Source organism: Notamacropus eugenii, chromosome 4 (genome assembly GCF_028372415.1).
Source record: "Notamacropus eugenii isolate mMacEug1 chromosome 4, mMacEug1.pri_v2, whole genome shotgun sequence".
Lineage (NCBI taxonomy): Eukaryota > Metazoa > Chordata > Mammalia > Diprotodontia > Macropodidae > Notamacropus > Notamacropus eugenii.
Window position 1 is genome coordinate 123,310,388 of NC_092875.1, and position 26,428 is coordinate 123,336,815.

At 37.4% G+C, this 26,428-nt stretch overlaps 1 protein-coding gene across 1 annotated transcript in view; it reads left to right on the top strand.

Moving 5' to 3' along the window:
- Nucleotides 1-9,997, top strand: part of HAS2 (hyaluronan synthase 2) — a 42,070-nt gene extending 32,073 nt beyond the window's left edge. Inside the window, exons 3-4 of the mRNA XM_072603185.1 lie at nt 4,833-4,934; nt 6,973-9,997. Of these exons, the coding sequence (XP_072459286.1) occupies nt 4,833-4,934; nt 6,973-7,902 (1,032 nt within the window). The 3' untranslated portion in view covers nt 7,903-9,997. The remainder of the gene's footprint in view (nt 1-4,832; nt 4,935-6,972) is intronic.
- Nucleotides 9,998-26,428: the final 16,431 nt, after the last annotated feature.

Sequence of the window (26,428 nt, forward strand, 5' to 3'; positions counted from 1 at the left end):
CAACTGCACCATCTGATTCTGAAGCAGGAATTTAACTGCACCTGTTCTGACCAGGGTGTAATCTTCTCTTTTCTTTTGTATTTCTTCTTTCTTTGTTTTTAAACATATCTCAATTATGAGAATATAGAATATTTCATGATAAGGGAATATCATAAGATCACAATGTAGAGAATTAGCAATATCCTAGGTGAGGTGTCACCTGTGACCTTCAAGACTCCTGATTCCCAAAACATATTACAATTTAATTAGAAAATATTTTACAAAATGAAAATACAATAAAACATAAGTAACTTCATGCTTTTAAATTATTTGTAAAAATATTTATTTATTTTGAGTTTTTAACATTCACTTTTATAAGATTTTGAGTTTTAAATTTTCTCCCCCTCCTTCCCTTTCCCCCTCCCCAAGACAGTGTGCTATCCAATATAGGCCATACATGTATGATCATAATAAGCATATTTCCACATTAGTCATGTTGCAAAGAATTAGAACCACAGGGAAAAACCATGAGAAAGAGGAAACAAAAAAAAAGGAAAAATAGCATGCTTTGATCTGCATTCAGATTCCATAGTTCTTTCTCTGGATGTGGACAGTATTTTCCATTAGGAGTCTTTTGGGATTGTCTTAGATCGTTGTATTACTGAGAAGAGTTAATTCTATCAAAGTTGGTCATCACACAAGGTTACTGTTGCTGTGTACAATGTTCTCCTCATTCTGTTCACTTAGCATCAGTTCATGCAAGTCAATAATATCACATTTTAAAACTAAGGCAATAAAACAGTGCCTTTAGGATTGCTCATGTGTGCTTTAGCCATCCCCATTTGTATTTGAATTGGACAGCACTCTCCAGCAGCAGCTAGGTAGCCCAGTGGCTGGCTCTGGAGTCATGAGGACCTCCGTTCAAATCCAGCCTCAGAACTGTATTTGCTGTGTGACCGTAGGCAAGTTGCTTAACCCTGTTTGCCCCAGAAAAGGAAATGCAAACCACTAGAACACTCAGCCAAGAAAATCTCAGATGGGGCCATAAAGAGTCAGACATGACTGAAATGACTGAACAGTAACCAGACCACTGTCCTAGGTTGTTACTTGCATGACTTGCCCCAAACATACAACTGGAAAGTATCAGAAGCAGAGTTGGAACCCAGTTCTTCTTGATCCAAAAGCCAATATTCTCTCTATTATTCCCCACTGCATTTATTATCCTGGTTATTTACTGATTAACTTCGTGAAAAACTCAATGTAACCAATAATTATTAACAAGGGAATGCTAAGGGCCAAATGGTTTTGGTAAGAGGTACACTAGAAAGGGCAACAGAGTCTAGAGTCAGAAGCCCTGAGTTCAAACTCAGACTTCACCAATTATTTACTACCTATGTGAACTTGGGTAAATTGTTTTAGCTATGAACTTCAGTTTCCTCATTTGTAAAATGAGGCAATTGGACTAGATTAGAGATGTCATACTTAAGACCAATCAGTATCCCAGTGCACTGAAATCAGATTAAAAATGTAGTAGAAAATGTTTAACAAATTATAAAAAATACAATCCAACATAGATCATATTAATTCTTGGTTTTCTAAGTTTACAAAGATCCATTTGTATCTACAAGGATCCATTTTTATTGAAGTTTGACACCAGTGGACTAGATAATCTCTCAGGTCACTGACCACTTTGAATCTTATGAAATTTGAATTGTATTTTGATCACTTCTCTGCTTCAGGTGTATAAGTTTTGTCTTGCCCTATAAGATTGTGAGTTCTTTAAAAAAAAATCCTCCCTTCCTCTTTTTATTTCTTTTTTCCCCTATGACACCAGGTGCTGAGTAGATAATAGGTACTCAGTGAATTATAGTTGTTTACCAATAGAAAATTGTCTAAAAACATGCAAAATTCCCTTCAATAGAAAAGTTTTTTTTCAAAATGAAAACAGCTAGTATTACCCGTTTTTCTCTCTCTCTCATGAATATGTATTATACCTGCTCAATGCCATACATAAAGGGTTGGGGACGTGCCATACATCTTCAAAACCTATTAAAAGTAGTGATAAATATTGTTTTGGAGTTTTCTGGGGCAAGTCTCAGACCCATTGCAACCCGCATCGTACGATGCCACCCTTTCTGAGAGCTTATCATGAGAATTGACATCAGGATACCTGGATTTCAAATCTCAGTTGAAACTCACCTTCTGTGTAACCTTTGGTCAGTCAATTCATTTTTCTGAGCCTCAGTTTTTTCATCTATAAAATCAGAATAATAACCAAAAAACCTACCAGTCTCACAAGGGCCATGTAAATCTGAGTCATTATTTGTTTGGTTGGCTCTGTAATAAGCTTAAAGGCTTTAGATGGGAGTGGAACCAGTAAAAAGATTAGTTCTGAGAGTTGAATACAAACATGTGAGTGTAGTTTGAGGCAACTGGTATAAAATGAGAGGGGGAGTCGCTTCTTCCAACGTCCCAAATCTCCTAATGGCAAGCTCTTTCCCAGGGGATTTTTGACAGTTTGACTTTTCAGTCATGGCTGAAAAAGTCATGAGAACAGTCTTTCTCACAGAACTTTTGGCACTCTGCTTCTGGAAACTGGGAGGAGTCTGGGACTATTCAAACATTTGAGAACCTCAGAAATGTCCTTCAAGTTTAACGTTTTATAAGAGGTAGTTCTAACTTGCTCACATTCCCGAGTTCACACGGTGATTGGAACGTTAATTTGGTATTGCTCTTTCCTATTTTCATTAGTCTTATTTTAGCCCAATTTTACCTTTCCTGGCTTAAGTCAATACCAGTGGGTGTGTCCCTAATGCATCCAGATGCTGGAATCTTAAGGTGGTTTTGGAGCTGTGCCTTCACCTTTCACTGCCCTCCTCTTCGGCCTTCTGCCCAGCTTGTAGCTCTGTGCGTCCCCAGGGACTGACAACCCTTGGAAATGGCGGGCATCCACCTTGGGGAAAACCACCTGGGCCCCCTTCCCCTAGAAGGTTTAGGATGCCCACTGAGGTATAAGACAGCCTTAGAATTTGTTAGCAGTAATCATGTTTGATTTTCTCTGAAATATTATCTATCGCTTTCACTTCTCTTTCCTAAAATCAGAGAAGTGTATTTCCATGTATTTCAACATGGAAAACCAAACAGTCATCCATTCAAATGTATAGGCATACCACACTTTAAGCAGCCCTCATATTTGAACATTTGCATTTATTCCCACAATAGACTGGATAGAAACTCATTTTACAGAAGAATTCACCATGAGTGTTTTATTTATTTAAAATCATGCTCTTTACAGTTATTTTGAAATTTGTATAAAGTGAGGAGCAGGCACACATATTCACACGTACATACACACACAAATATATGTATATGCTTCTACATATATTCACGTACATGTGTATGTGTGTATATATACACACAGGTATACATATCTAAATATATATATTTATAAACAATATGCACGTGTATATACATTATGTATACACATATATACATTATATATACACATTTTGTATAGTATATATAATGTATTTGTCATGCACACACATGTATATATGTGTGTATATGTGTAGACATGTTTATGTATAATATATACATACAAGTATGTCCTCACCACCCACAAATTTTATATACACACATATGTGTCTATTCATATACACCATTTTATGTATCTATGATCCAAACCATACATACACATATGATATGCTTCTTCCCTAAAATTATGTATCTTTAAACATAAGCTACAAAACTAAGGAGGGGAAAGAAACAGATTCTACAAATCTGTTCCCCCTCATTCATCCCTATCATAAATTTATACACACACATATATGTACATATATATGAACACTTGCATGTATATACATAGCTATGTACGTACACAAATTATATGTGATATATAAAATTATATATAATGTTACATAATATAAGACATGCACAAATCTTATAAATATATATAATAAAATTGGGTGGGGTGAAGATTAATGAAGGGGAATTATATAATATATGCATATATAGTATATATGCATTTATATGTATATGTATACACACATAGGTATTTATAGTGGTAGGGATGAATGAGATCAGGGCAGTTTTGCAGGGTTTGTGTCTTTGCCCTCCTCAGGTTTAGGGCTTGTGTTTGAAGAGGTTGTTTATAAAGTAGAAATCTGAAACATTCAGGTTTCCAATCAGTGGCCATTTTGTATAATGACTTGGCCATCTGAGCAGCCATAAGAACGACTGTTTATGAGGGCATTAGTGTGGATCTCAGCCTCCTTCTGATGGCACATGCCTGCTTTCATATCAGGAGATATACTAGGAGGGTAAAAAACAGCACTGAAGTAGGCACTACTATGAGGTTGGAACAACAATCTTAATCATCTATTCAGGACAGAATTATCTGCTGCCCTGTCAACCATCTGGTTTTCTCTTGAGTGACACTGGAACCATCACTATCTTTAGGAGAAGCATTCTCCCTATCTCCTTGTACCAGAGATAGATCAAAGACCACTAGTAGATTTCACACACTTTCTTCTATGCTTTCCTCATGTTGTGACTTCATAAGAACTTGCAGAATGTCCCCAGAAGTTATTTCATCAGAGATAATAGCATACTAATTCAGTGCAAGATTTGAGCCATTCCATCCAGCAGATCACTAAATGCAGAGGATCCCTTATGGAAAACAGGAGGGTCTTTGAGATGCCAGTGATGGGTCATCCAAAACCTCAGCAAGAAGCCTTGAAGTAGTAGGGCAAAGCATGCCATCGCAAAGTGCAAATGTACCTGAGCTTTTGTATTGGAGCTTTCTCCAGGTTCCTTCCCCTCCTTCACCCTTCTTTTCCACTGTCACTCTGCAGGTGTGTGATTCAGATACCATGTTGGACCCAGCCTCATCTGTGGAGATGGTCAAGGTCTTGGAAGAAGATCCTATGGTTGGAGGTGTTGGTGGTGATGTGCAGGTGAATATAATCTGAGATTTGACTTAAATAACCTAAGATTACAATGCAGAATGTGTTTCCAGACACCTTAAAATTGAGGTCTCCTGAAATTTTGTGGATCAATTCTTAAAACATGCCGTATTTAAAGAGAAATTTTCCTAATGCCTTATAATTTGACTTAAATGTGTACTCATATTCCTAAAATGAGAGACAAGTATAGCATAGTGTATAAAACACCAGCCTTGAATTCAAGAAGAGTTGAGTTCAAGGACTGTCTTTGGCAAGTACTAGTAGTGTGAACCCAGGGAAGTTATTTAATCTCTTAGTACCCTAGGCAACGGGCCAAGATTCTTAAGTTACAGAAGAGTTGCCAAACTAATTGTGGAATAAGTTTCCACATCAGAAATTACCACACCAATGAAATTAAAGGTTCAGACCAATGCTTAAAATAATTTCATGCATCGACATCTAAACAGTATGTAGGAAGGGAAGAAGTTGATTGTGTATGTGTCTATAAGTACACATATATAAATATGTATATATGCGCACATATATAGGCTTAAATATTTTGTTTTTTATTATAAACTTAATGATCAAAAGACTTTTTAACATTTAAAAACAAAAGAGAATATTATATGTAATTCAGTTTTTAAAAAATCTATATTGAACTCAACTAGGTAGTCATAACCCGTAACTAATCTGTTACTAGTGCTTCGAAATTGCCAAATTGCTTGACATATTGTATATTGTTTGTGTCCCCCTTTGAACTTCTTTTTGTTTCCTTCTTTGCATACCTATCACAATGTGTTACTAATGGACCCCACCAAAGAATCCCCCATCACTCTAATAAGTATGTAAATCAAAGCAGATCAATAGATTAGTCATTTCTGAGAATGTATTTTGCATGTGTATGTCATGAAGATAGATAGGTAGATAGATATGTATTTTTGCTAAATGATCATTTTAAAAGGAAAAATAGAGCCTAATCTTTGCTAAAACTCCAAAACAAAAAGAAAGGAGTACACAAAAAAGACAATTGAGGCATCCCGGTGTCACAGTAGACATAAAGGAGAAAATAATAGTGGGGGCTCAATGTTTATCAGGTCCTTGCAGAATGAATATATATGTATACATATATAAAATGTATACTCATCATACATACATATACATATATATACACATACGTATACATACACATACACAAATATATACACACATATATAAATAAAATTAATTTTCAAGGAGGAAGAAATGTTCATAGGATAAAAAAGAGGAAATCACAATTAGAGGAGTGAGAAATAATTTAAGGTAGTGAAAGAAGACAGCTGTTCTTTATGGGAAAATAATAAAGGTCAAGAGGAGAGGAGTACTTGGGAGGTGACAGGAAGTGAGCGATGGGAGACCTAAGAAGGATCTTGGGAAACTCAGATTCACAATGGAAGCATATAAGAAAGGAAATTCATAGGTTTATGGTACAGGGGAGAAAATGGAGGCAGTCAGGTATCAAAAAAGGAGAGAATCTATGATCCAGGTAAAAGATGAAAGCAATGGATTTGAGAGTCCTCTGAAGCAGGCTGATATACTTGGTCTAGCTTTACTGTAGAGAGAGTTATTTCAGAATCTTGCTCTCCTCCGGAAACAAAGTTGTGGGAAACAGAAGTCTGGGAAAAATGTGGGAGACAGGAGGCAGCAATGCATTTTAAAATTAGTTGAAAATTGGTCAGAGCTGGAGTGAATCAGGCTTCCATATTAAGATGGTATGTCAAGTTGAGGGAGAAAAGGAGACTACAGATTGAATTCAGAAAAATCACAATAAAAAAAAAGATTAATAAAGGAATCACTTGCCAGAAAAAGCACTACTTTGAAAGCAAGAAAATAAAGCAAGAAAATTAGACAACATTAGCACAGAAATTTAGGAAGAGGGGAAGTGACAAACTGTTCATCTGACCAGTGTTGAAGGCAGTAAGAAGGTACTCATTAGGTTTGGGTCTGGGTACTGGGCTTTATACCTTTCACCAATACTTATTTAATCTTTCTGTTTTTTTTTTTCTGATTGCAGATTTTAAACAAATACGATTCTTGGATCTCATTCCTTAGCAGTGTGAGATACTGGATGGCTTTTAACATAGAGAGAGCTTGTCAATCCTATTTTGGCTGTGTGCAGTGTATCAGTGGACCCCTGGGAATGTACAGAAACTCTTTGCTTCATGAATTTGTAGAAGACTGGTACAATCAAGAATTTATGGGCAACCACTGTAGCTTTGGAGATGACAGACATCTGACTAATCGAGTGCTGAGCCTGGGGTATGCCACAAAATACACGGCCAGATCTAAGTGCCTTACAGAAACACCCATAGAGTACCTGCGATGGCTAAACCAGCAGACCCGATGGAGCAAATCCTACTTCCGGGAGTGGCTATACAATGCCATGTGGTTTCATAAACATCATTTGTGGATGACCTATGAAGCAGTTATCACTGGATTCTTTCCTTTCTTTCTCATTGCCACAGTTATCCAACTATTCTACCGGGGGAAAATTTGGAATATTCTCCTTTTCTTATTGACCGTCCAGTTTGTGGGCCTCATCAAGGCTTCCTTTGCCAGCTGCCTAAGAGGGAATATCGTCATGGTTTTCATGTCCTTATATTCAGTGTTGTACATGTCAAGTTTACTCCCAGCAAAGATTTTTGCCATTGCCACAATAAACAAAGCAGGGTGGGGCACATCAGGAAGGAAAACCATCGTTGTTAACTTCATAGGACTCATCCCAGTGTCCGTTTGGTTTACAATCCTTCTGGGTGGTGTGATTTTCACTATTTACAGGGAGTCCAAGAAGGAATTTAGTGATTCTAAACAGACAGTTCTTATCATCGGTTCATTAGTCTATGCATGTTATTGGGTTATGCTTCTGACTCTATACGTGGTTCTCATCAGCAAGTGTGGCAGGCGGAAGAAGGAACAACAGTATGACATGGTGCTTGATGTATGAGCCAACTTTTCTTAAAGTTTGCAAACACACACACATACACACAACACTTTGGTCATCTTCTGTAGGGACTGTAATGAACTGGAGGCATTGGATAATGTCACCAAGGGAAATTCTTCACTGCTGCTGGGACTTGAACATTCAATTTCTATGGGTTTATTTTGATTCTGCCAAAGTAAAAATGATAGATCATACAAGGATAAACTCAGATTTAACCTGTTATTTCTATGAAAATAAGATGAATTCTTTGTTTATGCACTTTTTTCCTTACTGTGCATATGCCTGACAGTGTTTTGCCTCATATACCTCACTAGTCATGCTTATGTGGGTTCTCAAGCAAGAAAAGCATTGGAAATCTCAAGGAAAAGTTCTTTCAACTTTTACAAACTAATTTATGGACTGTTTTGATAGATTTTTTTTAAAAAAAGAATTTTTAGAAAAGGTCTTCTGTTTTAGTCTGCCAAACACAATGCCAAAGGAGAATTGGCTGTATTTTTATATTATTGTATTGTGTGTTTTCGTTTTGTATGATGACTTTTCCAACACAATTTTCACATATTCTTTATTCTACTTTTCTGCCAAAACCCACCTGTACTTCCTTTTTAGACAGATTTCAAAAGAATTCATACTTAAAAAACAAAAACAAAAAAAAAAAAACAAAAAAACAAACCTGCCCAAAATGTGAAGCTTTGTTGGCTGATGCTGTTCATGACAGAAAGAATAAAACATTTTTCACTGCCTTTAAAACTGAATAGTTATTTCTATGATAAGGCAATTTCGATTTCAGACTTTTAACTTTGGACTTCCATTCTATTTGAGAAAGGCTAATAAGATTGTCTGACTTTTATGGAGAAAAAAAATCATATTTTTGTATGCTTCCAAAAATATGTCATTTAAAATCAAGGCCAAAGGGGTAAATAAGTGCAATTTTGTCATAACTGAATTAAAGGGAACACTGGTTCTCAAAAGAAAATACTAGGCACACATCACTGCTCAGAATGTGTGTATTTTTGTGGGTTTAAAAATGCACAGTAGATAAAGTTTAATATCCTTTGGACCTACAGCCAGTATCTACACAGGCCAAGTAAAGTGAAGAGCTAAAGTAATTATTTGGCTCATTTCTGACATATCATGCAGATTTTCCGAAAAGATTTTTGTTCAACTTCCACTTGTCTTTGCCTGTGTAGACAGAGAGTAAAATCAGCTCCATGTGGTTAAAATCGAAAAGAGCTGGGCACAACGTAGTGATCTTGGAGCCTATCAATCAATAACCTGTTTAATTCAAATCAGAAGATTTCCCTCGAAAAGTATTTGATTATGAATTACACAGATTACCTCAACTCTCCCTCTCTTGACTTATATTGACATAGCTACATAGTACAAGGGAAAGAGAAGGCCGGTACCTATTTCTTGAATCTGGGCATATAAAAAACTAAACTGGATATTCTGGGTACCCATCCCCAGCACATACATACACATACATACATACACACACACACACACACACACACACACACACACACACACACACCTCTCCTTTGGGGCCTCAGTTATCCAGACTAGTGGCTGGCACTGCAGATCTTTTCCTATACTTTGTGCTGTGTAGGCTTGGGCTAAAAATGTGTTTGGAACCCATAGAACAAGTAGGCACCCTTTGGATTGTGACATTAAAAAGCCCTGTGGTAAAGCAGAAACCATTTGGTGTTCTAATGAATTAGCTGTCTTTTCCACTTCCTTTTAATGCGAGCACCCACATGAAATTCTGCTGTAAAGAGAGCTGAACATGCTCACTACCTTCTGGTTTGTCTTAATTCAAGGTTCACAATTGTCTGAAAAACACAATGTTCAGTAGTTGGTGAACCTGTGAGAAAACAACACAGCCATTCAAAAAAAAAAACAAGATTAAAACTTGATTTTACCTTTTTAACTATTTATGTTCTAAGTTAAGCTTTGATACCATTCAAATGTCAAATTCTCTCATTCTATAAAAAGGTTGAATTAATTGCCTGTATTTATTTTAGCAATTATTCAATGTATTTCCAGTATAAGATGTATAGTAAAATTGATTGTTTTTGTAAATAAAATATTTTTGATAAAATCCTTGATATTTTCTTTTTTTCCCCTCGGGTTTGGTTTAAGAGCATGAGTTTATGGAAATGTTCACAGTTGTCCAGGGCAGCAAAAGTTATCAATGATTTATGTCATGTTTAAGTAGAAATTCACACACCTCTGTAAAATTTAGCTTTCAAGAAAATGTCAAAATAACCCATTTCAATGAACTCTAAGTACTAGTAATCTAAGGCAGACAGGTGGTTCAGTAGATAGAGTTCCAAGCTTGGAGTCAGGAAGACTCATCTTTATGAGTTCAAATCTGATCTCAGATACCTACTATCTGTGTGACCCTGGGAGAATCATTTAACCCTGTGTGCTTCAGTTTCCTCATCTATGAAATGAGCTGGAGAAGGAAATGGAAAACTACTTTAGTATCTTTGCCACGAAAACCCCAAATGGGATCATGAAGAGTTGGACGTGACTGAATAACAACAATGAAAAATTATTAATCTGATTAATTTATTCCCACCTCCTTCTTCCCTTGCCTTCCTTTCTCCCTCTATTCTCCTGCTTTAAAGCTACTGGGAAAATATTTTATAGAGAGTAGATATCATTTTGGGGGTGCGTGACTATGGGTTGGAGTGTTTTTAAAGGGTAACCATGCTCCCATTTCACCACCACTTTATGTTCTCGTCTCTTCTTTTCACACTACTCTGGTTTTCCTTTCCATTATTAGACACTTCTATGCCTTTCGGGAATTTAACCATTCAACCCACATTTATTAAGTGCTTACTCTGTGCCAGGCATTATGCTAAGTCCTGGAGTTACAAAGAAAGACAAACATATGGTACCTCTCCTCAAGAAGCTCACATTCTGGGGGGGGGAATCAACATAGAAATGAATATGTACATAGAAAATATATGAAGTGCAAATGAAAGGCAATTGCCTAAAGGGAAAGCAATGGGGTCTTCATGAATGTGGAGGGAGGGATGAAATAAGGGACTGGGAAAGGTCTCTTTTAGGAGGTAGCATATAAGCTGAGTTAGGAAGGTAGCCATGGAGGCCAGTAAGTAGAGTGGGGCAAAATGGATGCTGTGATGCTGGGGATATTTTAATACCTGAAAAGATATTGGATTTCATTGGCATGAGTATTTCTCCCATTTACTTAGACCAAGGGTTAGGTATCCTTAAAGATTTGTTCTGTGAAATTGGATTGAGTCAAAAAGCTGCACTTAAGGATTTAGAAGGCCACCTGTCTTTAAGGTCACAGGTTCTCCACCCATGACGCAAAATCTTTCTCCAACTATGTTGCTCTCTATCCAACCCTTTCCTGATGATCTTTTTTAAACTCACCTAATCTGGACCAGGGATAACAAAAAACAGTTCATACCCGGGCAACATTTAGCATCTTTCCAACCTTGTAGGTCTGGATAGAGATTGGGTCACAGTGGCATAGCCATCAGAAGTCCAAGATCACCTCCTTGGCAACTAACATTTGGTGTCATATATAATATCATATTTTAATTTCATCACTAGCAATCTTGTGAGGTACACAAAAGAAGTATTTTAGCTTATTTTACATGCTAAGGAAATTGAGATTTGGAGAGGCTAAATGAATTTACCCACCACCATAGAAGGTGTTGTCAAAGAGGATTTGAACCGAGGTCTTCCTGATTCCAGGTCCATCACTATCCATTGCACTACTCTGCCCCTCTAATGAGATATATGAGAATCAGCCGTCACTTATGGAATACTAATGATAATGGTGCTAGCACCTATTTGTATAGTGCTGTACAATTTATATATTTTATTACAATTGTGATGTAGATAATGGAATTATTCTTTGTTCGTATTTTACACATAGGGTGGGTGGTATTGTGTGTTGTCCATGTAAGTTATGTATGTCCACATGGTTCTGCCTAGATGTGGTTTTCAGGGAAACATGAATTGTTATTTAGAGTAATCTCTCTGCACCTTCTACCTCCTCCATATTTCTCCAAGGGAACCTTTGATTCTTGGTAGGCTGGTCATTATGTTCTCAATGAGAGAGGCATCTGACTAGAATTATATATTTCCACCTCCCCCTTTATTTTGTTAGCCTAGGTGACAAAATTTTTAGGTTTGAGCTGAGTTCCTTATCATTCTTCCTCAATAGAGGAGTTCCCCAAGCTATATATCCAAGACTTGACTCCCTTCCCAAATGCCAGTTCCACAATGATCATGCGTAACAAATAAACTCATTTCTCCACGTCAATAGCAAACAAGACATCTGAGGAAGTAGATATATGAGAATAAATTCTAGAAGATACACACAATAAATGAGCTCTCCCACTGGAAGAGAGAAATCTCAACTCAACAAAGAGACAATCCTACATCTCGAGTAAAATGCTCTGAAGTCTCTTGTGTGGTAAACTGATCATAGGGACATGATCAAGGTACTGGTTCCTTGTAATAGTTTCTTGCAAGTCTTTCATGGGAAAATCTTTCATGGATCTGAAGAGAGTCTGGTTCCACCTGTCTTCCTTCTGGAAGTAAGAAAAAAGTTCTCTTTTTCTCTCAACCTCTCACCAACTCCTCCTCTTACGCATAGATAGATCATTGAACAATCAAGCTCCACCAATGAGAAGAGTACCATGAAAATGGACTTAAAGGCTCAGTTTACAAATAATTGAGGGAATAACATAAAAGAGATTAAGTACCTTAACTAAAGTAAACAACTAGTATTGGCAATAGAATCTTAAACGCAGATCTTCTAGCTTTTGAGTTACGTGTTTTCCATCTTACTCCATTGCTAAATGTCAAATATGGTACCATTTCCATTCCTGAACCCTAGTGTCTTTCCATCTGGGATTACCTTCAATTTACAATGCATGGGTCTTATACATGCTGGGGGTTTTTGTTTGTTTGTTTGTTTTGGTTTTTGTTTTTTTGCGAGGAGTGGAGGGAATGATACTGTTTTCCCAGTTAGAATGTGAGCTCCTTGAGGGCTGAAACCATGCTTTTGTCATTCTTTGTATCCCTGGAGTGCAGCATAGTGCCTAGCATATAAGCGTTTAGTAAATACTTATTGAGTGTTTTTGCTTTGTCAGATTGAATGATGATAATTTCAGATTTTTTTGGATTAATTTGCTGCATGGTGAAAACGTTTTTTCTATACCTTCAGTTTTATTTTGCATATCTTTGTTTGTAAATGTACTTTTGTAAGAAACAGTTTGTACATTTTATTGTGTTATTTAATGTATTCACATTTAAAGTTATGTGAATTGGGTTTATTTTTTCTGTAGATATGTCCTATATATTGTTTTCAAATTTTTTTTTCCTTTTCCTGATGTAAACACAGTTTACAATTACTTTAGCTGATTTTTTAAAATATGGTCCTATTCTCACTGGCTCTCATCTCACTCCAATTTTTAAAAAAATCCTCTTTTTAAACCTCTTTACTTTTGGAATTTGGCTTATTATTTCCATTTTATTTCCTGCTTTTATCTGAATATTTAATTCTTTGTCTTCTTTTTCCATCTCAGTCAAGGAAATTTGCCTTCAGCCTTCTATTTCAATTAATTCTAATCATTAGCTTCTTTTAATTTAATTTTTGTGTCCTCTTCCAAATTATTTATCTCACTCTCTTCATTATCTGTTTTCTTTTTTCTGCTTTAGACTCTCATTCTCTAGTTCATGACCACTACAATTGTGTAGTCTCTGCCTATTCTGTGTAATCCTCATGGATTCTATGTAGTGCTCAAGGAAGGTGAAGGTTTGCTGAGCCTTTTTCAGAGCTGTTCATCTACCTTTGCTGTCTACCTGGCACGACTCTCACCTGTGGCTCTAACAAGCTGTAGCATAGGCAGCAGTCACAAGCTGGTAAACTATCTCAGAAGAGAGGCCAAACCATGTTGAGGGTAACTGATGGGCCTCAATCTCATTGGTGAGTGAGGGGATGTCTCCCCTAAGCATATGGAGACTTCCTCTAGTGGGATCATTGGATGAAAACAATTTGTTCCAACTGGCCATAAAGGTGGCTGAAGTAAGTGATGGAGAGAGCTTAGAGCTTAGCCGAACATTGAAGATGACAAGATCATCCACTGCATCCCAAGCCACTGATAGGCGTTTTGGCTTTTGTCTTGCCACTGGACCTTGATGAATCTGAAAGAGAGAGAGTGAAGCTAATGACTTAGATCCCCTCTTAAATCTAATTCATCCACAAGCGAATACATTGCCCCATGATGTCACTGGTCCCCTTTCAAAACAGACAGCAAACAACAATCCTGACGGAAGCAAAATTTTCAAGGTCCCCATTCTGGACTGTCCTTTTAAGGTTATTTCTGCCACTGTCTTGCAAAGCTTGCCCTGCAAATTCATTTTTCTATTATGCCTCACTCCAAGAACAACACCAATTCTTGTGGATAACATAGATAACATTGCCACATGACAGGGCATACCTTCCAAAAACATGTCCCTGATTATGAGGCCTCCCTCTGGTTTCCTTCTTTCCTTCATTTGCCTCAAAATTCTCCTCCCTAGGTCCAAGTCCTCCCTTTTGTTCTAGAGGTGTGCGGGAATTCTTTCAAGTGGCATTTCATTTTCTATGTTCAGAAGTGTTGGGAAGTTCTATTATTTCCTTCATTATGGTGTTAAGGTTTTTTGTCTCATGTTTTTTGGTTTTTGGTTTTTTTTGGCTGAGAGATCTATGATTCTTAGGATGTCTTTAAGCATTTTATTCTTTGTGATCCATATGTTTTCCTTGCATAGTGAATATATTATCGTTTAATGTTATATTTTGCTTCTCTTCTTCTACATAGTTCTTTATATCTGTTTATTTGCATTACTAATCTATTGCTTTCTTTTTTGCTTGTTATAACATGCCATCACAGATTAAAGTTTTTCTATTCTACCTGTTACTTTTGGCCATAAATTTGCTCTAATAATTCTCATTTCTTTTTTCAAATCACATGGCTCCATGTTCTCCTCAATTGCCAGAGGGTCTTCTGTCTCATCAGATGTAGGATCATTTTCTTTGGTTTTACAGTATTTATTCATGCACACTTTAATGTGTTTACTAGATCTGGAGGCCATATTTCCTTCTGCTGTTAGCGTTTTCAATGTTGACTTATCTGTTTATGTTTCTTTGAATTTTCTTCCTTTTTGAGATCTTTGGTAATTTAAGCCTCCACCTCCCTTCCCCCCCACCCCCCTCCTTTATTTTCCTTTATTGCTTAGTTTCTGACTCCTTTCTGATAAATCTTAAAGTATCTCAGCCTCCTCCAATGCTGGAGGTCTCTGTCCCAAGTGACTCAGCTAGAGACTGAACTTTTTCCCCCAGGTTTAGTAAATGTCACACAGCAGCCTCCATACAATAGCATAGTATGCTATTCTGCTCCCTTTTCCCCTCAGTTTTCTGCCCCAACAATGACAATTCAGAGAGCTACCATGTTGGTGCTATGAGGTTGATTTCTTCTGGGAAGAAGAGAGTGTGCAGCTGAATTGTATTTCAAGTCCAGGAACCCTTCTTGCCCCTTTCCATCTGTTTCTCTGCTCTCCTGCTGCCACCACTGTGCTTTCTGTGAGAGCCCTAGAAAGCTTCTGGCATCTGGAGTGTTGTCTGTTGTAACTCAAGAAAATATCCACAGCCTGAAGTAGGAATGGTACTGGGACAAGAGAAGGTTCTAGAAGGTACCTAGGGTATGGTGTTACGTTTTGTTGTAAACTCATGGGTCAGGCTGATGGGTTGGCTCTCTGTCTCTCTATCTCTGTCTGTCTGTTTTCAGTTCCTTACAGACAATTGTCTGTTTGACATCTCAGCTTGCATATCCCATATAAACTTATTTGTTATATTTTTATTTAGTCATTTTTTAAATTCTGTCTGACTAATCCTTTTTGGGATTTTCTTGGCAAAGATACTGGAATGGTTTGCCATTTCCTTCTCCAGCCCATTTTACAGACGAAGAAACTGTATGATGTGGGGGAAGTCACTCTATCTCTCTGGAGCTCAGTATCCTCATCTATAAAATGAAGAGATTGAATTAGATAGCTTCTAAGGTATCCTATGGGCAGTTAGGTGGTGCCATAGTGCACAGAGTACTGGACCTGGAATCAGGAAGACCTGAGTTCAAATATAGTCTCAGATACTAACTGTGTGACCCTAGGCAAGTCACTTAACTTCTGTTTATCTCATTTTCCTTACATATAAAATGGGAATAATAATACCACCTGCCTCCCACCATTGTATATGGATCATATAAGACAATCATTGTAAGGTACATAGCCACCTAGCACATAGTTAGTGCCATATAAATGCTATCTGTTATTATTATTATCATTGTATATAGTAAAATTTCTAGCAACAAAGTACTCTTGGAATGAAATCTATAGACTTTAATGTCTAGACATAATATGAGTAACAATAATATATAACATGTCAATAATATTAAAATATGAAAATAGCCTATTAGTTTAACTAAGAGTGTTTGTCTAAGACGTGGGTTCCATTTTCTCTTTGGAACTATCTCCCTAGAAGACTCAATGAATTCATATCACAAGAGCCTCCAACTGCAGGAAGTTTTCAAAGGCATTTTGGCCTTCAAGCAGTGATTGGACAATGACTTGTCTGGAATGCTATGGTTCCTTTTCTTACAAGTATGAATTGGATTAAATGACTGTTAAAGTCACTTTCAACTCTCAACTTCCCTTATTCTGTGAAATCTCAAAAAGGACAAGATATTGATTTAGAGAATCTGTTGGGGAAGAAGGGAAGAAGATGGCAGCTATGTAATGATCTCTGATATCCCAACTAGAATTTGATCATGATGATAAAAATTATAACAGGCAATGGCATTCAATATTCCAGTGATCAGACAGGTTAATACCTTCAAGCCTACCCTTGAAAACAGGGGTGGGACCTGTTGCTATGACAGCCTGATGTCTGTGTGTAAAAACCCAGTGTTCCTTAGGATGGATCAAATATATGATGTATTCCCTCCTGTCAGGTTGGTAAGACATAGTGCTTAACCAGAAGGTGAATCAGGTGCTCCCCAGCAAATAGAGACAGTAGTTGCTTGGGAATTGATGACAAGAACAATTAATATGTTGCTTCCTATTACTGATTTGTAATTCGATCCATGAAATGTTTTTGCTTTGAATTCATGGCTATACCTCTTGATATGATTTTTTAAAAATAATGGTGGAAGTTTCACAAACCCAGGTTTGAATAGATGATTATGCCAATAGTACCATGCACCTTGATCAAGCTGAGTGGGGGTCAGAGTGAGGGATCTCCAGAAGCTACCCTTATATTAATGTGGCATTTTATATTTTCTCTTGTCCTTTCATAGACAATATCTCCTTTGATTCTTACAGCAACCATATGTGGAAAGTAATAGAAGGATTACATCTTCTTTTTAAATAGGAGTCAACTAAGATTCACTCAGAGAGGGGTCATAGAGCTAGCAAACGTCATTGCTAGGATTTGAATATGGATTTCCTGACCCCAAGTCTATTGCTTTTTATGTCACAATATAGGAACTATTTATAAATCATGTTGTCAGACCACATTATTTCTTTTTTTTTTTCATAGGACAGACAGCCTTTGTTTCCACAACTAAGCTAATTTATTACTTGAATAATCACCTACAGGTGATGGAAGTCTTCTAGTTACGAATTTTCACCCCTTTGGTCATGAATTTTGGCTAAAGAAATATGCAACTTTGATGGCTTCTAAGTGGACTCATTTTTCCTATTTGCCACCAAGAATATCTTCAAAATCTAGCCTTTTAAAACCTAACTCCTCTGGCAAATCCAAAAGAAATTATATCCTAAAATGTCTAGATAATTTACATTTTGCGGTCTAGTCTGTCTTTTGAAACAGTTTTGGTGACTTTCTTTTAGTGTTGGGGGGAAAGAGAATGATTGCTTCAGAAAGGGATAGGGGAGAGGCCCCGTATCTCTAAGTTGACCTAGACTGAACTCATTGTGGATTTGATCAAAGTAGTTGTCACTCAGCTTTAACCAACGTATAATATAAATGTCACAGTTTTTCTCAGAAAGCTGAAAGGGAGGTGACTTGTCAGATCAAGATAAACTGTCTGTCCAGACAGAAAATTGCCTCCTCTTTTGGGACATAAGATAGACATAACAGTCCCTAAGTTGCATTGAGGAAGCAATATAGTAACATGATAACTTAGTTCCTAGTCAGAGGCTGTTATGTTTTGAGAAGATCTTAGAGATCTTGCCAAGAATGGGGTTGATAAATTAAAAAAAATTATTATAACTATCTTTCAGTATAATCGGTTTCCTCGGCAATATGCATTCAAAAACAAAATTTTAAAAAGAGGTTCAAAGGCTTCACCACACTGTCAAAGTAGTCCATGACACAAAAAAAGGCTAAGAACACCTAATATGATCTAAACCATTTATTTCATTGATGGGAAAACTGAGGTATGTAGGGGTGTCATGGAATTAAAAAAAATTTGTGTTTTTTTGGTTTGACGGATAAGGTTCATAGCTTTATAAGGCAACGTACTTGGTTTGGGACTTGGCCTCTGAAGTTTTGTGCTCAGGTTTTGTGAATGCTATAATATATCAGTTAAAAAAGGAAACAGAAACATCCCATGTGGTGTCAATAAGCCTCAGGATGCCTGCTGGGGTCCAGACTTTCCTGAGTACCAAGGTTGGCTTATCTTGTGGTTGCTGAAGTAAGAGGAAAAGAGGAGGTCATTGCAAAGACCATTTCAGGTTCACCTAAGAGCAACTAAGTTTAAAGCACTTCTATAGTTGGGTAGCACCTTTCTGGACACCAGAAAGCAGAACCTTTGGTGCTTACTAAAGCTAATGGGGAAATTTGTGGTGAGAAACTGCAGTTTCTTCAAGGCTAATAAAGGAAAGCTTTGAGAATGGAAACACTTAAACAAAGTTGGCTTCTGTAGGGGTGAAAGGTCACAGAATTAATAATATGTCTTTCTAGGATCATAGAGGTAGAGTTAGAAGAGAATTTAGAGGTCATCTAGTCCAATGAATTCATTTTATAGACAGAAAGACTGAGTCCCAGAGAGAAGGAGGGGCTTGCCAAACTCAGAGAGGTAGCAAATAGCAGAGATGTCATCTAAACTCAAATTGTTTCAGTCTTTATCCAAAAACTATAATAGTCCAGTGCTTTGGGGTTCTTTTGAAAAGTATAAGCAACCTAGACTGATAAATTTCAAGTATCTCTACTCTGAAATGCATCTGCCCTAAATACCAAATACTAATACTATTTAAGTCAGTTCCAAGTTTTGACTGTCATCTGGTCTATATTTAAAGCTTCTAAGTCATTCACGTTACTTAGTTCATGCTTTCTGAGGAAGGAGAATTGAAAAATAGTGAATATAGGGGGATTCAAAACTGACTTAATGACTAGACTATGGGACTACTCAACATTTGTATTAAAGTATTAGAAGATGCATTAGAAAGAATGACATGTTTATCCAATTTGAAAATGATAAGAAGTTCGTAGGGTCAGTTCACAATTCATATGGCAGAATTGGGTTGCAAAGAGATTTCAACAGGCTAGAGGGATTTAAAAAAGTCCTACACTTGGGTTCAAAAAAACAGAAGTCAGTGGAACTATATCAAAGTCCCAGAAGAAAACATTGAATACCATGTCATACTTATCAGACTTGAAGATGACTGGAAACTGATAGAATTAGCTAACAATTTTTGTGGCAGAATTGAGATCCAAAGAGATCTCAATAGGCTAGAAGAATGAATGTGAAAATCTTTTATTTGGGTTCAAAAAGTCAACTGAATAAAATGTATCTAGAAAACCATTTATACAAAAATGGTATGACTTTTTTAGGATTGAAAGCTTAATATTATCCATGTGACATAATTGACAAAAGATTTGAGCTTTGAGCCTATTTGTGACAACTGCATGAAAGATGGATTGGAGAAGAGAGATATTGCAACGAAGGAGATCAATTAGGAGGCTCCTGAAATATGGTGCAGGTGAGGGGTGATGAGAAGCTGAACTGGAGGTGGATGGGGGAGTTGTATGTGAGGAAGAAAGAAGAGATTTATGCAAGATAGAGAAGCTGATTTGGTAAGACAATTGATTGGCTATGAGAGATGAGGGAGAATGACAATTCAAAGAAGACTCCAAGGTTGCAAGCCTGAGTCATCAGAAGTATGCTGGTGCCTTCAACAGAAAGTGGGAAGTTTGAAGGAGGATTAGGTTTAGGAAAAAAAGATATTAAATTCTGTGTTTTTGTTGGGGTGCTTGGGTGCATGTGCTTAGGTCCCAGTTCTAAAAATTTCATTTTTCTTTAAAAATCACATTTGTGGCTAGGAAGCTACACTCAAAACACTATCCCAGGCAGTTACTCCACAGTCCAAGGACACAGCCTGCCCTGTTATTTCCCTTCCTGGTACAGTAGCCAGCTGCACCTAGAGAACTTATTAGTCTGAACCAGCTGTGTACTGGTTGAATGGGCTGTGCACTGGGTCATAACGACATATACTGCTCACTGACCATATGTATCCTAGACTTAGACATAGGAATAGTGCTTTATATTTATCTTGTCTAACAAGACATTGATGAAAGAAGTCTGATTTTTTTCCCCTGGTCAGCCCTAATCTTTGGTTGATCTAGTGATGTTTCAGGCCTAAAACCACACTTTCATGTAGCACCCCATTGGGCTGTTTCCCAGTGAACTCTGGGTAAAATATCTGTGCAGTAGTTACCAAAAGTGCATGTTCCTTTAAGAACTAACCACTCCCTAATCCCACCCCAAGACCCCTAGTTAGCGTATTTATCACGTTTCCTATAGAATATACTATATAAACTCTACCTGTAGCCCTCTAAGGTTGCAGGTTCCCTAAGAACTCTTGTTCTCTGAAAAGTGTGATAAATCTTTACCTTGACCTCAAGAATGCTTGAGTCCACAAATTCATTCCAGGAGACCTATCCCTGGTACTCCTGTCTTTGCGGAGATCTCATCCCCCTCTTCCAGCCTTCATCATTTTGGCATACCAACTTCGAGATACTTATTATTCAGGAAAAAAACTTTAAAAAGCGACCTCAACTTTCATATTAAAGAGGAATTAGACAAGGGTTTTGCTTAGGCCCAAAAGCAGAGCCAAGAATAGTAGTCTATAGTCAATAAACATTTATTAAGCACCTACTGTATGCTAAGAGATATAAGGATATAAATAAGAAAAAGACAGTCCCTGTCCTCAAGGAGCTTATGATGTAATGGAGGAAAACAATACACACACACAAAAGAAACTGAAAAGTGAAAGGGTGGGGTTGGCTGCCAAGAGGGTACCTGTTGTGGGGACATTAATTTTATGGATTTAAAAAAACAGAGCTGCTGATGAAAAATGAAGGGTTTAGTTGGAAAGTTTGGAGCCCTGTATGAAGAAATGTTTTCAGAGGAGTTTATAGCTCCCCTACCCCCAGTCTTCCAATCAGAGGGGAGAGGCAGTTGAGGATGCTGAGGTGTTGAGTTTTACAGGTGTTCCAACAAGGACTGGAACTGACTTATTTGCTTAAATTTTCAGTTTGAAAAAAATAAATAAATAAAAGACTGTGAAGAAGCCTCTTGTACACTGCGTAGGACCACACAATCAGTCTATATTGATAAGATCTATATTGACATCTATAACATCTATATTGATAAGATCATTGATATCCTGAAGTATTAAGTGCATTAATGACAAAGCACAGAATCCAAGGTAATTTTTTTCCAGTAGCACCCTAATCTTTGATTTTTTTATCATTGATTATTTCAGTACTCATTTTATCAATAAAACATGGTAAACAATAAAAGAAAATGAAACAGTAAGACATAAATTTAAAAAAATCCAATGTGAGAATTTAAACCTTGGAAATAAACATGCTACTTATCAAGGTTCAATTCATTGTTTTGTGGATTGCCTAGACTTAAGAAAGTGATGGAGAAAATGTAATAATATAGATTAAATTTTAAAGTGTGTTGCATATACATTTTATCCCAAGAGAGCATGTTGTTAAATATTTAATAACACACTGATGGAGAAGACACAATTTTCCTGCCGTGTAATGTCAAAGAACACTGTATTTGAAATCACAGGCCTTGGTTCAAACCTCGGTTGCAGAGCCATTTATTACTTTTGTGACCTTTTACGAGACTTCTGATATGAACCTCATGTTCTTAGTCTGTAAAAGAGAGAGGTTGGTCTATGTGACCCATGGGACTCCTTCCAGCTCAGCATCTCTGATCCTATTTTCCCATTTTGCCGTGGCCTGGCTCGGTTTATCAACATGAACATCCTGGGCTCAGATGTAAAATAGTTTGAGTGGAGAACACAGTAGTGCAGCAAGAAAGCATCCAGAACTCTAGGAAAATTCATAAAACTCCTGGACCAGAACCCTTGGCTGGTGAATTGTTGAGGTATGTGCTCTCTGTTATCTTCCAGTACAAAAAGGAATAGGTAGTTTTGACTCATCTGGATCTACAACTTCGTCACTTAGCAAAAAATATCTAGGCAGCAGAAACACACACACACACACACACACACACACACACACACACACGTCCTGAGGTCAAGTGGAGAGTGGATAGAACATTGAGCCTGGAGTCTGGAAGGCTTGAGTTCAAATTTGACTTCAGACTCCAAACTAGTTGTCCACCCTGGGAAAGTCACTTAAGCTCTGTTTGCCTAAGTTTCCTCAGCTGTAAAATGAGGATGCCAATAGCACTTACCTCCAAGGGTTCCTCTCAAGGATCAAATGAAGTAATTGATTGCAAGACATTTAGCACAGTCCCTGGAACACAGTGGGTACTTAAATTCTTTTTTCCTTCTTTTATTCCCCCCCTTTCCATTTCTTCCTCCTTCATTTCTTCCCTTCATCTTTACTTCCCTCCCATTCCTCTCTCCCTTTCTTCTTTCATCCCTCCCTCCTTTCATCCCTCCCTCCCTCCTTCCTTCCTTCCTTCCTTCCTTCCTTCCTTCCTTCCTTCCTTCCTTCCTTCCTTCCTTCCTTCCTTCCTTCCTTCTTCCCTTCCTCCCTTCCTTGTTTCCTTACTCCCCAAAATATAATAGATTTAGAGTTGGGGAACCTGAGTTCAGATCTTGACTTGTTCCCCACCCCCACCGCAGTCTCCATCTCGCCTCAGAGAAATGGACGAGGTGATTTCTAAGGTCCTAAATCTATGACTGTGATTGGAAGTCTTTTAGTATCAGTACCATGGCTGAGGTGGTTTAAGTACTGTCTGAGTCAATAGTGTATGTTAGTCAGAGACTTGATATTTGGCACCTTTGACAAAAGTATAATTATTACCATCATTACTCTATTAATGATACTAATATGTACAATAATCCCATGAATTTTGAGAATCACATTCCAGTCATAATACGGACAGCTTTTGGATTTGTACCGTGACAGAACTGGGACTGCAACCTTTGGCTCCTGTCTGTTGCTCTTCAATCATCAGGGGTCCAATTCACATTCCATTTATCTGTCTATGAATGAGCTGCAGGGCCAGAATGAAGGTCCAAAATAGTAAAACAAAGAAGATCATAGGATTTAGAGTTGGAAAGGACCTGAACAATGATTTTGTTCAACCTCTGATTAAAAGAAAACAATGTTAGTGATAGAAGCAGAAGTAAAATGAAACCAGCTTGAACTGCCTCTGGAGAATCAATTGTTCAATTATCAGTACAGCCTTTAAACCCAGGCAAATGTTACAAATCAGAGCTTTAAAAGAATTGTTTGGACTTCGGAAAGAAATGGAGAAAATATTAATAAGGCAGATAAAATTTAAAAGTGTGTCATTTCCCCCCCCCCCCCCCCGGAAAGCCGATTGTTAAACGTTTATCAGTATATTATTGAACTTAGGGGTAATTTAGTCTGATTCTCCAGTTTTCTAGAGGAGCAAACTGAATTCTGTGGAGAAGGAGCTACTTGCCCAAGATCACTCAGGTATCAAGTAGAAGAGCTAAGATCTGTCCCCGGATCATTAGGTATCAAAGTTCTCATTCTTTCCACTATATCATGTTACAATGCTACTCACCTCACCTCTCTAAATTAAGACTGCATAGGATAGGGTAAGGAATCGTTGGTATAGGAAACTCCCAAGTGAGGGAATTCCTTCTACCAATGCAGGTCTTCACCTTCTTTACAACCTATAGTCTTAGAGAATTGCCTAGAGCAATGAGAAATTAGGTGACTTGTGTAGGGGCAATCAACCATTTTGTGTCTTGGGCAGGATTTGATCCTAGGCCTTCCTGCTTCCCAGGATAAATCTCTATCCACTATGTGTATTGCCTCTTTAATTTTGGTGCTGTTATTTAGTCTATCAATCATGTCTAATTATTTGTGATTTTATTTGGAGGTTTTGGGAAAAGATACTGGAGTGGTTGCCATTTCCTACTCCAGCTCATTTTACAGATGAAGAAACTGACGCAAACAGGGTGAAGTCACTTGCCTAGGACCATACAGCTAGTAAGTCGTTGAGATCAGACGTGAACTCAGGAAAATAAATTTTCTGACTTTCAGGCCCAGAACTCTGTCCACTGAGCTATGCTGCTACCCAGAATGCTTTTCTAGGGCAGATGCAAGCCAACTGAACTTTTTTTTTCCACATTGGAATTTCCTAACAGGGTATTGAAGCTCAACAAAATATCAATTTCTCATTTATTTTTTTTTCCACCATAGTAGATGAGAATGTAACGCTGTCCTTTTTTTCCTGGAATTCACTAGGGAGCAAATACAATACTACTAAATAATGTAAAATGATTAACAGCGTTAAATGATATGATTCTTATGACAGGAAAAAACCAGTGAAGGAGGGAGAAGAAAACATGACTCCTATTTTGGATCCATCATCTTTTAGCTGTGTGATCCTGAGGAAGTCATCACCTCATAGATATAGAGCAGGAAGGAAGGGACCTCATTGCCATTTAACTAATTCAATCCTCTTATTTTGCAAATTAAAAAAAAAAAATAAGCCCAGACAAGCTAATTAACTTACCATCATAGCAAGAACATTTACATAATAAGCACAGAGCTTGTATTCTAATTCACATTTGAATCTAAATCTAAAATTTTTATCTACACCAAAGCTTTTCCCTTTCCTTAAAATGTCTATCAGTTTCTCAAGACTCTTCCTTCTGGGCAACCCTGTAGCCTTACTGAAAGTTCCAGAAGGTTGGAACATGTCATAGGCACTTTATGAAATGGTATTGAACACACTCTTTCTATCATCACTCTGGCAGTGGCCAGAGGGCAGAGTTGGTGAGGAGAATGAGCAGAGCTCAACAGAGCCAGAAAGAAAGAATTCAGGAGCCCAGGTAAAGAGCAGTTGATTTGTTGTGGAAGAAAGGGTGTAGGGAGTTTTCATCTGTGCAAGTGGACGGAGGGAGGATGTGGAAGGGTTATAGGGTCACAGTTATAGACCTAAAGGGGCTCCTAGACTCTGGGTCAAATAATTATAGAAATGAGGAAACTGAGTCATGGGAAAGATAAATGACTTGTCCATGTTCATATGGCTAATATCTATATGGTTCTAGGTCCAGTATTCTAACCACTGCCTCCAAAGGGATTGTGGTGATCACTGGAGGCATTTTATACACACAAAAATATATACATATATGCATATGAATGTATATATGTATGTATGCATGCATATGTGCACATATATGTGTGTGCATACTCACACATATATATGATTTATATGTGTACACACATACACACAAACATATGTGTGCATATACACACATGCACACATGTATATCTTTCTGTGTGTATACACACACATATATGTATATAAAATTAGCAGCATATGATATGACATCCCTTTAAGCCCTCTTGAATATTAATCAATAATAAGCAAAGGTCTGGAAAAGTCAGGGTATGTAGCTAGTTGGAGGTAAAATTTAAGCAAGAGCATATCTTATATGTTTGTGTCTAATCACCATGTAGAATGTGGCTGGAGAGTTGTCTGATGCTCAGAGAGCATTAGGTGATTTGTTTATGGTCACACAGCTAGTAAGTGTCAGAAACAGAAATAGTATTTGAACCCAGGTCTTCCTCTCAATCCAAAACCCTATCCACTGATGTCATCTCTCAGAAATAGCAGCTACTATTACTGAAAAGAGCCTCTGACTACATTTTAAACTTCCCTGGGATTGGATGATTTTTATCCTCAATACTGATATTTGAGGAGGGGACTTATGTAAGCACAGTTTACAAAAAGCCTTGGTTTATAAAACTTGTCAATTTATTGGTTATATATCTGAGAAGGAAATATTACTGGGGAAGTGGGGGGAGGAGGGAAGAATATTGCAAATCTGCCTTGGATTACGTAGATGCAGCTTGTTAACTTTGAAAGTTCAGGACTTCATTGTTGAACAACAAAACCACCTGGTCTTCATCAAATTTCTTTAAGTTTTTCTCATGTTACTAAACAAAGTGTGAAATAAAGGTGAACTATCGTTATTATCATTACTGTTGCACCATGGCAAA